This window comes from Melanerpes formicivorus, unplaced genomic scaffold, assembly GCF_026170545.1.
Source record: "Melanerpes formicivorus ecotype bairdi unplaced genomic scaffold, bMelFor1.0.p_v2 SCAF_50, whole genome shotgun sequence".
Taxonomy (NCBI): domain Eukaryota; kingdom Metazoa; phylum Chordata; class Aves; order Piciformes; family Picidae; genus Melanerpes; species Melanerpes formicivorus.
In genome coordinates this window covers 1,444,432-1,458,255 of record NW_027142402.1, presented here as the reverse complement: position 1 = coordinate 1,458,255, position 13,824 = coordinate 1,444,432, and the positions used below count along the sequence as shown (strand labels likewise).

Here is a 13,824-nt window from a genome sequence, read left to right as displayed (position 1 = left end):
CCGTATAATCTGCACATAAAACCCGTGGTGCTGTTACAAATGACTCCACAGCACTGACAGTTATAGCAGGACCATTTCCAGGCTGATGACAAATTTCCCAGCGAGATCTCAGGTCAGGTTTACATAAGCTAAACAGGAAATGATTGCCACCACTCACATTAAATCCTAAATGTTTGGGGTAACTTCATCTACATTTTATGTCCCTGCACGTCCCTCTGTCGTCCTCAGCTGAGGAAATTCCACACTTCCTTAGCTTGCAGAAAGGAGCTGCTTGGGCTGGAGAAATAAGTTCATGTTTCACAGTTCTGTTGTTCTTGCTAAGCTCTGCAAGGTTTGGGGTTTGAAATGAACACATCATTTAAAAGCCAGTCCAAGTTCCTTCAGGGATGGGGCTGGGGGCTGGGGGCTGGGGGCTGGGTTTTTGTGGTTGCAGGATTATTTAAATTTTACATACTTTGTAAATTTTTATGGTACCTGGGGGTTTGTTATTGCCTTTTCCCAACGGACTACTAATGGAAGTTAGCCTGTCTAGCCCATGTGCTAGATGCTGTTAGGATAAAACTGCCTTTGACTTTCACACCTCTCAGGGGACGAGTAATTGTTGTGTTCAAACAGCCTGTAATTGTGATCCCGCTGGCTTCTCAGTACGCTTCTGGCTATTAGAATCATTAAACAACTCAGCACCTGTTAACAGCATTGTAAATATTCAACCCTGCTTGTGTGCAGGTTGAGTCCAATATAGGAGAAGGCTGACAGAGCCCAGCCTCATAAATTAGAGCTTCTGACAAGTCAATTATTGTGAAACTGGGCTTCACTGTGAAATAAATGAAATGGTGTGCTGGTAGAAAGGGAGGCTGTCTGTTTAGAGCAGAGGGGAAATAATGACTAGATGATTCAATGCAGTGAGCATGAAACTGCATTGTTTTTATTCTTTATCTGTAATTAAATAGTTAGGTAATGTGTGAGTTCCTCTATGAAGCTCTCCCAGGCAGTTTTTATCCTTGAAGCATACCACCATGCAAAATTCTGCTTCCATTTATGCCTCTGCATTCACAATGCTGCCTGATGTCCTGACAGCTCTGTTGTCACTAATGATTTTAGCAGAGGCTTTCTAGATGAACAGCTTTGCTGTTTTATTAAGGGGAGGGGTAGTGGAATATATACTGAGCAACCCAGAAGCTCCTGTGGGTGTGCTCAAAATTGTATTTCTGCCATTATAGATAGTAGTTAAAACACACTGCTGCCACTCCACTCAAGATTGCAAACCATGGAAGGGGGCTTTCTATTTATTTATTTTTCATTAATATTGTTTAATTTGCAATTAGATATTTACAACTCTGGTAAAAATAAAAAGAGCAGGACTCAGCAAATGTAAACTTCCCCTCACTGATAGCTGTGTGTCAGTGTGTGTGAACAGGCACCCTCAGAGCATCAGTTTGCTCTGGGTTTAGGGATTCACTCTCAGAATTATTAAGGGGTGGTTTTGTCTCTTGCTGTCAGTCTTACAAAGTTTTCTGGGGTGAGAGAGCAATGTAACATAAATGCTGATTAAATTAACTCAGCCTGATGCTCTCATCCATTAGGCTTTACATTTGTATTCTATTTTATCAATGCTATTTTTAAAGCAATATCAATTCCATTTTCAATACAGTATCAATTCCATTTTCAATCATCAACTCCATATTTTCAATCATCAATTCCATTTTCAATCACCAATCATATTTTTAATACACTATCAATTCTATTTTCAATGCAATATCAATTCTATTTTCAATCACCAAGTCTATATTCAAGGCAATATCAATTCCATGTTTTCAATCACCAATATTTTCAATCACTAATTCTACTTTTAATACACTATCAATTCTCTTTTCAATGCAATATCAATTCCATATTTTCAATCACCAGTATTTTCAATCACCAAGTCTGTTTTCAATGCAATATCAGTTCCATATTTTCAATCACCAATCATATTTTCAATCACTAATTCTCTTTTCAATGCAATATCAATCTCTTTTCAATGCAATATCAATTCTCTTTTCAATGCAATATCAGTTCTATATATTCAATCACCAATCATATTTTCAATCACTAATTCTCTTTTCAATGCAATATCAATCTCTTTTCAATGCAATATCAATCTCTTTTCAATGCAATATCAATTCTCTTTTCAATGCAATATCAGTTCCATATTTTCAATCACTAATTCTCTTTTCAATGCAATATCAATTCTCTTTTCAATGCAATATCAATTCTCTTTTCAATGCAATATCAGTTCCATATTTTCAATCACCAATCATATTTTCAATCACTAATTCTCTTTTCAATGCAATATCAATTCTCTTTTCAATGCAATATCAATCTCTTTTCAATGCAATATCAATTCTCATTTCAATGCAATATCAATCTCTTTTCAATGCAATATCAATTATCTATTCAATGCAATATCAATTCTCTTTTCAGTCATATTTTCAATACAATACCAGTTCCATTTTCAAGACAATATAAATCATGTTTTCAATCATCAATCATGTTTTCAGTCATCAATTACAGTTTCAATCACCAGTTGTATTTTTACATGCCCTTTCCTCGCTGTGATTAGCTGAGCATCTCTAATAGCACAGGGCTAAACCAGCTGGATAAAAGTGATGAGTTTTTTGACTGGGGCTGGTACTGAAGTGATAAACATCAGCAAGGTAAAGGTTTCTAAAGGCATTAAACTTCCCATCGTTTTTAAAAGGCATGCTAATGACTTTTGTGACCACACCTTCAGTGTGAAATGCTACAAACTAGATCCAGGCTGCTTGAATTACTCTTCAGTGGCAGCCTCCAAGAAGAAAGTCAGTGTTGCCCGTACCTCTTCCTTTGTCTCAAGCTCCCTTCATCCTCGGTGTTGTGGTACTGCAAACAGCAGTGCTGAAATGCTAGGGTCTGAATGCCATGACAACAAAGTGCCTCAATTATCATCATTTCAGGAGAGTTCCATTCAATTTAGAGAAAAATCCTAATGACTCATTAGTGGCTTTGATGTATAAACCAGCAAAATCTTCTCACAGCCTTCCAACGAGTTGTGGAGTTAATTTGCTGAGTTATTTTCAGAAGGTAAATAAATGTTACCAGGTAATTTCTGCTAATAAGCAGAAGCCAAACGTGTTTGCTGATAAGATGGCAGGCAGCTAAAAAGGTGCAGATGGAAATATTGATCTTTTTTTTTTGCCATTACTGCGTTACCTCAGGAAACTTGCAAGGGAACTGATGAAATGTAAGGTGCATTGGGAACCATGTTAGAGTGCTCTTGCTGCAGACAGCTGTCCTTTCCTTAAGTCTGGTGATACAAAGCATTTTAGTCAATACAGAGATTTCTTGGAGGGGTTGGACAATAGCTGGGCCTGTGATATTTGAGATCAGCATGAACCCATCTAAAATATCAGGGAGTTGAACACACCACCGCCATTGTGTCTACTGTAGCTGGTTCCTCTCATCAGAATAGACCTTTTTAAATCTTTTTCTCATGACAGCAGAGTTTTAGGTCCCAGCATAAGAAGGGCACAGAGCTGTTGGAGTCCAGAGGAGGTCACAAAGATGATCCAAGGCCTGGAGCAGCTCTGCTATGAGCACAGGCTGAGGGAGCAGCAGGAGGGTGTTCAGCCTGGAGAAGAGAAGGTCCAGGGGGACCTCAGAGCTGCCTGCCAGGACCTGAAGGGATCCTGCAGGAAGGCTGCACAGAGGCTTTTCCTGAGGGCATCTAGAGACAGGACAAGGGGGAATGGATTAAGCTGGGGGAGAGCAGGGTTAGACTGGAGCTGAGGAAGGAGTTCTTCAGCAGGAGGGTGGTGAGACTCTGGCACAGGCTGCCCAGGGAGGCTGTGGCTACCTCCTCCCTGGGGATGTTCAAGGCCAGGTTGGATGAGGTTTTGGGCAACAAAATCTCGTTGAGAGGTGTCCCTGCCCATGGTGGGGAGGTTGGAGGATATGATCTCTGAGGTCCCTTCCAACCTGAGCCATTGTGTGATTTACCCCATTATTAGTGAACATCCAAAGATCAGAGAATTAACCTCATCATTTGGGCTGAATGACAAAGGGGGGGAAATCTGGGGATTGCTCGTAAGCATGCAGGCTTTTTTCAGCTGTGCTGTTGCTGCTCAAAAAGATAAATGTCCAAATGCCCTGCTTAAGAAAATAACAACACAAATCAGATTCTGTTAATAAAACAGTAGTGACATGCAAAATGCAACTCAATCTCATGAAATTTGCTGACAGACACATGACAATAAATCAAACAGAGCTTCAAGCAGAGAACAGGATTCATCTGCCCAAATATAGCATCAACAACCAAACTGGTTGTCAAAAGTTCTTGTTTTGTTTCCAGCTCTTCCCCTCACCCTGCAGCAGAGCTATAAAATCCTTCAGATGAATATCACTCTGCAAGCACACCTTTGGAAAATGTGGAACCAGGGGAAATTGTCCCTCTAACTGAATCTAGGCAGTGCAGTCCTCTTTGTCTCAACCTTTCTATTAATAGCTACTTTGCCAGCTTTCCATATGCACAGGCTTGCATTATCTTGGCTGCTCCCACAAATCATCAATTTCTCATTAGGCTGTATAAGGGAATAGTTGTGTTTAATTGCTGAATGGGGATATTTGCTGTTCCAAGGATCTGTGTACACTACAGCAGCCTTTTCCTACAAGATGTTATTGTTAAACATCTTCAGACTGTAAAAAGTAAATGCATTTGGTTTCAATTTCTCTAGTTACTATAACTTGGATGATGTGAGCCACGACACGATGAATAAGTACCTCTCAAGCCTCGTTGAGAAATCCCTCTATGATTTGGAATGCTCCTACTGCATTGAAATTGGGGAGGTAAGACTCATCTGTGCCTTACAAGACCTAGTAAGATACAAGCTCCTGAAAGCTGGGAGCAGCAAGACTCACACTCCAGATCTGAGGTGTTAGAGAGTTTGCCCTCAGAGTTATTTGTAGGACCTGTGCTGAAACCTGAGTTTCATTGGGATTGCAGCTAAATGGTGCTGCTAAATAGTTTTTGCTCTCTTATAAAGTAGTCTTAAGACATTTTACAGTTTTGTTGAATGACTTCCATCAGCCCATGTAGGAACTGTGTACATTTGATTCATTTGATTCCTCTTCTACCAGGACAGCCGCAGCATTGAACCCCTGACGTACGGCCGCATCGCTTCCTATTACTACCTGAAGCATCCAACTATTGGCATGTTCAAAGATCAGTTGAAACCTGAAAGCAGCATTGAAGAATTGCTCTTAATTCTGACAGTAAGTGTTGGTAGTTCCTCAGCTGAAACATACAATCATGCAATTGTTTCAGTTGGGAAAGCCCTTTAATGAAAAGCCCTGAAATGGACAGAAGCCTTTCCTCCCCGACCTGGAATTTCATGTTTTGTTGCTTTGAGTACTGTGCCTGAAGCAGTTTTGATGTTTCATGTGTTTCATCTATCAGTACAACAACTTGCTTCTCTTCTGCTGTCCCTTTATAATGCTCAGGGTCTATATAAATCTGATATTTGTTTGGGGTTTTTTTCTAAGTAAGTTAGGTACAAGCAGTCAAGTATCAGAGCAGTGACAGCAAATCAACATCCTACATCTGTGGCAGGGCCATCACTTTGCACTGGGATGATCTGGAAGATGCAGGAGCTTTTCAAGATGTGAGGGAGACACAGGGAAGGCTCATTTCCTAAAATGCCTTCTTTTCCTTCTCCAAGCCACCTCACAGTCCCTGAAGTCCTAACCTGCAATCACCCCAGCTCAAAGAGTTGGTCTGGTGGCTGTTAAGTAGGGAAGGGCAAGGCAAGGCAAAAGATTTAAGGGCATGAATCTGAGCTCAGAGTTAGAACAATGGAACAATGCAGTTGGATTTTCATCATGGAAGAAGCAAGCTTTACCCTGTTTTTCCTTTTTAAGTACTTAAGTAACTAGAGCTACAAAGTCTTCCTTTTCCAGATGGTCTAATTCCACTTGTACCCCTGGATCTGATACCAAGAAGTGCCTGAATATTATCCAGGAAAACTCATTTCTTGTTACTCTAGCTTCTGTTGTATCACACACATGATACAGGAACATGATTTTGTTCTTTTCAAGTGTTAATTTCAGCATCCAGAGCCCCATCTTCCAGTGTTTATTGTGTGGCTTTTGAATTCATTAGAGTTTTGATATGCTGCCAAAATTTCTCTGAGGAGAAAAATAGAAATACAGAATACAAATGCTTCTGTAGAACAGTTTGCATCTGAGGAAAACCTGATCAGCATTTTGTGACAGCAGCAAAGCCACTTCTCTAGCACAGAGACTTTCTCTCTGATAAATTTAAATGGCCTGCTGCAGACACTCAGAGTGTTAGAGCTCAGAAATAAAGACCACAGTAATCTGTGATAATGGAAAGTGTTAGATAACCTAAAGAGGGGAATTGCTATCACTGACCCTGCAGGATCTGTTGTCCTGTTGTCAGGAAACATTGCAAATTGCATGAAATGCAATTCAGTGTCTTCAGCTGAGCTCCAAATGGTAATTAATGACAATTCCTCGATGTGCTGTGGGTGAAACAATTGACACTTTCAAAAGAAACACCCACAAGTGACCAGAAGTTAAATACTGTCGTGGTGAGCATTCAAGGTGGGAGCTTTACCCCAGCTGCTCTCTCTCTTTAAAACCTTTTCTCTTTAGAGACATTTTGCTTCACCTGGAAACTTCAGATTTTTTGATTATGGTTTTTTTCACAGAAATGTGGAGAGGAAAGGTTTGAGAACAGCATTAGCAGAGATGAGGGACCTTTCATGGCACTAAGCTAGTGGGCAGCTCCTGCAAGATTCATAGATTCATGGAATGGTTTGGGTTGGAAGGGACCTGAAAGATCATCCCCTTCCAGCCAGCTCTCATGAGCAGGAACACCTCCCACCAGCCCAGGTTGCTCAAGGCCTCATCCAGCCTGGGCTTGAGCACCTTCAGGGAAAGGTCATCCACAACCTCCCTGGGCAACCTGTTCCAATGTCTCCCCACCCTCACTGGGAAGAATTTCTTCCTAATCTCCAGTCTGAAATAAAGCAAAAGATGAATGGTGGGAGCAGAACTTGGTGCTGTCTGTTTTGCAGCAGGGCTTCTCTATTTCAATCTGTTTAAACATCTTACATCCAGGAGGCACAAAGGTAAGTGGCAAATATTGGTGTTGTAAGCAAAACCTACTGCTGGGCAGAATTGTGGCACTCAGAATTCATTAATCTTAATTTAATTCCTTCTGATTTTTTATTTTGTATTATTTCTTTTTTTGTCCTTCCCTGGAAATACAGTCATGGAACTTGTCCATTTACAGTCTTGAGAGGAATGAGACTCAAAATAGATCATATAAGTGTCAAAATGTGTCACTTGTCAGTGTGAGGGATGGAAAGGATGCATGAATGCTGGATGCCATTATAGCTGACAGCTTTGCCTTCCTTTCCATGCAGACTTTGGTTCTCCTAATTGTGGAATTGTTATTCTGCCTTGTTTAAGGTGTAAATTCAAAGTGGGTTTGGTTTTTTTCCTTCCAGTCTGATGCAGTGTTGAAAAGAACTGCCTTTTCAACAGAGTTATTGCCAAGGAGGTGGTTTTTTTCCTTCCCCTTAAACACTGTGAATTAATGAGTTTTCTAATTATGGCAGTTGCTTCACACCTCTATTGTTAACCAATGACATTGCATCTGCCTTGCTCCACTGGTGCCCTCCTCCTTCTCAGTGAAGCATTTAGCAGTTTTGGCCATGGGGAATTGCATGGCATGGGGTAAGTAGTCTAATTAGGTATAAGTGAAAATCCTGAGGGAAAAGGATATTTAAAAAGTAATTTGAAGAATCTCTTAATGATGCTGGAACCGAAGGCTGTAGCTGCAGTTACAAAAGGACCTGTTAGCCTTGCAAAACATCATTATAATTGGGATTGTTCTGCTGAGCACTCAGTTTGGAGCACTCAGGTTTAACAGTTTGAGTTTTCAGCTCTCTTGTTTTAGTGTCCAAAACGTTTCTCACATGCAGCTGCAGGGGGTTGTGGATGTGGCACGTCTTGCTGGTGCTGCTGTTGGCTTTGTTCATAGTCTTGCAAACCTTCAGACATTCACAAGTTGTCTGATGTACAAAAGGAAGGCAGACATGAGTGATGTTCACAAAGGAAACAGTGCTGCTGTGGGTTTGAAATGGGGGAGAGCCAAGTTTTTGCCAAATTGTCAATGTGTCACTGGAAAAGGAGCAAAGGTTTGAAACAAAACCAGAAAAAAGGCCAAAATGCATTCAAGAGCTCAGAAATAGAGGTTTGGATTAAGGGGTTTTAATCTACTAGAGAAGAGCAGATTTAGGTTGGATGTTAGGAGTAAGTTCTGCACCATGAGTGTAGTGGAACAGAGGAAAGGGTTGCCCAGGAAGGTGGTTGGGTCCCCATCCCTGGAGATCATGTCACAGGATCTAGGGTTTGGAAGGGACCTCTGAGATTGTTGAGTCCAGCCCCAATGCCAGGACAGGCCCATAGACTCAAGTGCAGGTTGCACAGGAGCTGGATGATCTTGAAGGTCCCTTCCAACCTGAACCATTCCATGCCAGTGACACTGCTGCTGAATTTGCACAGAACCCAGTTCACTGAGGGACACCAGCTCAGCCTCACTGCCACAAACATTTTTCTCTGTCAGCAAAGAAGTTATTGCTCAGAATAATTAAGAAAGAGGATGGCATTTTGTAGCTGCTGCTTTGGCTGAAATGGGAATTTCAGGCCAAGGATTGGTTTGGCTGCAATAATTCCATCATACAGGACTGCTGTCCAGCAGATATTGTTCCTTTAGCATAGTAGGACGTAAGAGGATTACTGCTCAGTCCTTAATGAAGTATCTGACACTTGTATTTTCCTATTTACATTTAGATTCTTCCTTTGTCTCATTCTTTTCTTTCCTTTTTCCTTTCCTATTGGAACCTGCCTAGCTTGAGAAGGTTGCATTTTATTTTAACTGCTCCTGTTCTGTATTATCACAGCTGAGCTTTTCAGCCAAGCTCCTATTATTTGCCTGGTATTTACAAGGTGCTGCTTGATTTCACACTTAGGTAGCCATAATGGCAGAAGAAATTACAGATGGGTGGGTTCTTGCTGTCTGAAGGCAAAAACTTTCCTTAGCACTTGCAGAAGTTGATATGGATAGTTGTGAATTTGGGATAGCGCAGTCAGCTTGCTTTGAGAGAACAAACAGCGGCAGATTAGCTTCTCTTCTGCATGAGTGGCAGCCAGGCATCCAGGCATCCAGCAAAGTGTTGGAATTGTCTGTGAGAACTATCAAATTAGGCACTTTTCTAAGTGATTTTATCTGGGATGCTGCTTGAGGGCAGCTCTCCTGAAGTTGCAGTAGATCATTCTCCTGTTTCCCATGGCAGAGTCAAATCAGGCATCGCCAATTTGATTGTGCTGCCCTCTTGCCAACTTCCCACTGCCTCTCCTCTCTGCCTTGCAGTGGCAAAGACTAGCAAGCCAGCAGAGGTTATTCAGACTGCTGGTTTTCAGAAAGAAGAGCTCAGGTCTATTCTTCTCACCTTAGAGGGTGAGAAAATGGCTAAAAAACCTCTCACAAGAGGTCTGTGGAATCCTTCTCCTGTCAAGCTGAAGGCATGCTGCTGCATTTGCTCCGATTTGTTTAGCATCTGTAAGCATCTCTGCCTCCAAAATGTTTGTAAGTGCAACTGATGGATATGATATTAAGAAATTTTCTCTTAACCATAGCTAAATCCCAATATTCTGCAGGTTAATGAGAAGAATTCCAACTGCTTTATCCTTTGCCGAAGGCAGCGAGCGAACGCAAAGAGCACGAGCAATAGACAATAGCTTCTTTTTACTTTTGTGTATGATTGCCTCAGTAGTTACTATCTGCAGTCATAGAGGATGCTAATTTGCACTGCTTCTTTAGCTGTAAGAATGCATGTTTGCTTTCTCCTGATTCACACAGAACAGATGGATGCTTGACTGCCTGCTAATCCACAGCTGGAATGGTTTCAACGGTTTCCACGTTGCTGGGTTAGAGTGGCTTTTCTAGTGGACTGAGAGGGCAGCAAGAGAGGGATATCATTATTCATCAGTATCCCAGTGGGATCACTGCCAGCAGAGATTAATTTTTTCTGTTATGCTTGTAAAACAAGCTCAGGTGGAGTCTCTAATCCTCAGGGCACGGGTGGCAGATCAAGAAAGATGCTACAAAGCTAGTTAATTTTCAGATTCTAGGGGAAACAGAAGCTCTGTTAGATGTATAAATACATGATTGCAAATTTAAGTAGCTCAAATCCAAATGGGATCTTGCTAGACATCTGGTCCTGAAAATCTCTCCTTTCTTTGTCTTTTAAAAGAAGTTCTTAAAACTTTACACCCAAGGCAAAATATCTGCAGCTCTCTTAATCATCAGTTCTCTTTCCACTTCTTTCTTTTTTAACTCAGCTCTTTACCAGGTGCTTTAGCTGAGTGCCTCTCTTTGCAGGTAGGAGAGACCTGGGCTAACTGTGGAGGAACTCTGACTTTGCAGCATCCTCCCACCCTTGTGTGCAGTGAACATCACTGAGAAAAATTACCTCTTGCCTTTTGCAAGCGCTACATCTGCACCAGTATGTCCCACACATGATGGGATGTTCTGGTAAGGTCAAGTGTGGCACAAGGACAATTTTGCCATGTTCCTCACTGTACCAGACCTCTGGTCATGCAGGACAGAAGTGTTGATAGAACTTCCTCAAATCAAACACACCAAAACACTGACAGATCATTTATTTGTTTAAAAGGCTTCCCATGGCTTTCCTCTTACTGACTTTTTTGTTTCCTCAGTGGTTACCTCTCCTCCCCACCCTGGTAATTCTCAGTGTCTTCCACCTCTGCATTCCCTTGTAGCTCCTGAGCTCTTCAAAACGTGGTGTCAGCTTTGTCAGGCCATGCTAATCCACACAGTTACACTGAAGGGAGTGGAGATGTGCCAGTTTTTATCAGCAGGGAGCTACCCTTACAGAAATTTCCTTGCAGCAGCTGTCACTTCCTCTTAGAGTTGTGGCTTGTCTTTTATTTTATTATTACATTAAACTATTTTCATTTAAAAGTTCTCAGAGTGAGACCAGTAGCATTGGCTTGCTGAGAAGACATTGTGTGTGTAGGCACCTTCCAAGTTTCCCATCTCTTCCTGCCAGTTCATTTTGTTGTTCTGTTATTCTGGGCTTGAGCCTGTCTTGCTCAGAGGCTGCTAGGCACTTCACCACATGATGACAGGTATTCGTGCCTGCCAGCCTTCTATCCTCTTCTGTCTCTGGTCATAGTGCAGTCTAGATCCAGAATTTAATCTGGTACAAAAATGCAGTGGTTTGGATTTGTGGCTCCCTGCTAGGGGAGCTGCCACAGGTCACCAAATCTGAGATCTGTTTTCCAGCACAGAGCTGTTAGAGCTTGCACTGACATCCCCAGTGTGCATGGGCTCCGTCTCACGTGAGGAATTGGTGGCTCTGACTCCTGTCTGCATGCAAAGAAGCAATAACTTAATGCAGAGATCTGTTCACTTCTTCTCTGGGTCTGGGCTCTGCACTGGAAGATCCCAGTGGAGGAGGAAAGCCAAGGGTGGAAAATGACTGATCGCTTTCCCAGGGAAAGCTGTGTGCCAAGATTTGCTATTCCAGCTTTTATTGCTATCATCATCTCAATCAGCAGCTGAGCAGCTGATCCAGCCAAGCTCAGCTTCAAATGTGGACAAATATCCAAGTGGCCCTGAAGGAGATTTCTCATGACAGTCAGACTTTTGAATGGCCACTCAGAGAGATGTTCCCAGTTTGGTGTTAGCACATTACTGACTCCCTGCACTGGAAAGCTTTGTATGAGTGCAGCACAATCATTTTCAGTACAGCCAAACCCAGCTGGGTTTAAATCTTGCCTGTAATATTCATATATTTGTGGAATGGTTTGGGTTGGAAGGGACCTTAAAGATCATCTATGAACACCTCGAGGGAGGGGACATCTGCAACCTCCCTGGGCAGCCTGTTCCAGTGTCTCCCCTCCCTCACTGTAAAGAATTTCTTCCTCATCTCCAATCTCAGTCTTCCCTCTTCCAGCTCTAAGCCATTCCTTCTCATCCCCAAGCCTTTGCCAAGTTCCTCCCCAGCTCTCCTGTAGCCCCCTTCAGGTACTGGAAGTCTGCTCTAAGATCTCCCTGCAGCCTTCTCTTCCTCAGGCTGGACAACCCCAACTCTTGCAGCCTGATAGGACTGGAGATCAAAGGAGCAGAGGGTTGTGGGTCCCTGCCCCATCAAGGTGTTAAGGATTTGTAAAGAGGAGTGATGATAATGCATTCAGAATGTGTGGACTCAAAGTGTTGTCGTGGAGTGTAATAGGAGCAGTCAGACATCCTGGAGAGGTGAAAATCCTCAGTCTGCCCTTGCCAGTGAGAAAATGCAGTAATTCTCTCACAGCACTGTAATTCACTTTATAAATGCAATTTATCCCATTCCATTTATATTTATTTGCTGTGGTCAAAGTAACTTCTTCTAGGTGAATAATGCATATGGGATACCAGTTACAGATGTTTGCTCTTATTTTTGTCCTACTTCAGCCTCCTTTTGCATTTATTTTCCCTCAAATTGTGCAAGCATGACAGCCTCACTTAGAATCAATAATTTAACTTAACCTGAGAACGAACTAAAGCCACCTCTGTGAAAGTTGTACAGCCTTAATGCTGTGGAAGTCCCTTCCCATCTGGGGGGGAAATGAATGTCTTGTGGGGATGGTTTTTATTAGGACTGGCCAAAAGTGGAGCACTGAGATATGATTGTGATCATAAAGTTAATGAAATATGGGTTGTGCTAGTTAAGGCTTCAAATAATGAATTCATTCCTTCTTTGAATATGCTTGAGTAGAGTATGCAGTTTACAAAGGAAGGGATTCTGAAACAGAACAGTCCTGGAAGTCTGTCACTTACCATGTGGTAAACCAATCACAGTGCTGGTGGCTCTCTGTCACTGCATCTTCCTGAGCACTGAAACCTGTGCTGGGGAAACTCGAGGAAAATAAAGGGGAAATTGTCTTTCAAGTTAGTATCAAAGTCTGCAGAGCTCTTTCTCCATGTCAAACTCTTGGTCTTTTCTATCATCCTCCCTCGTGCATGTGCTAGCTTGCTTGCATTTTAGCAACTCCAGAGGTCTGCAATTTAACTTTAAGCAGCACTTCAGAAGTTGCCAGATCTGCCAGGTCACTCTGCCACTGGTAGCTAATATTGCTGACCTCCTCTTGCTCTGTGCACAGTGGCAAAGGTCTTTCAGACTCCTGACCTCTGGTCATCAGGAATGTCATCAGTAGTTTGTTGTTTGGATGTTTTAAGTAAGAGGTGAACTTGTGAAATCTAAACCCCCCAGGGTGTTTTTAAGTGATCACTCAACTGTTTCATTGCCCTGCCTTGTGCTTTTTATGATGCCTGTAATGGTACAGTTGGAGGTGGTTATCATATGCAGCTATTTAAAAGCAAAAATCAAGCCCTTGTCTGTCTCAAGTGAGAAGTCTGAGCATACATTTAGGTCTGAGTTCTCTGCTCGCTGACCCGAGGACTTTGCAGGACCTGTAAGAACTCCTGACTTGGATGTTGCCATCAGCTGTGTTCGTAGGTCCCATTGCTGGTGTGTGTCCATTCTCAATCCTGACAGAGTTAGAAGTCAATTTTATCTCATTTTTAAATAAAGGATTTACATCCTTGCATCTTGCTGGCTTCACCACTTCATCTCTTCAGCTCACCTGGAAACTTCAGGTGCCTGCTCTGGTAAGTCTTAAAACTAGAGACAGAGCCCTGCTTTTATTCTC

General features: G+C 42.2%; 1 protein-coding gene across 1 annotated transcript in view; it reads left to right on the top strand.

Moving 5' to 3' along the window:
- Positions 1 to 13,824, top strand: part of ASCC3 (activating signal cointegrator 1 complex subunit 3) — a 144,730-nt gene that overhangs the window by 105,644 nt on the left and 25,262 nt on the right. The window contains exons 35-36 of the mRNA XM_068160441.1: positions 4,752 to 4,863; positions 5,155 to 5,289. Of these exons, the coding sequence (XP_068016542.1) occupies positions 4,752 to 4,863; positions 5,155 to 5,289 (247 nt within the window). The remainder of the gene's footprint in view (positions 1 to 4,751; positions 4,864 to 5,154; positions 5,290 to 13,824) is intronic.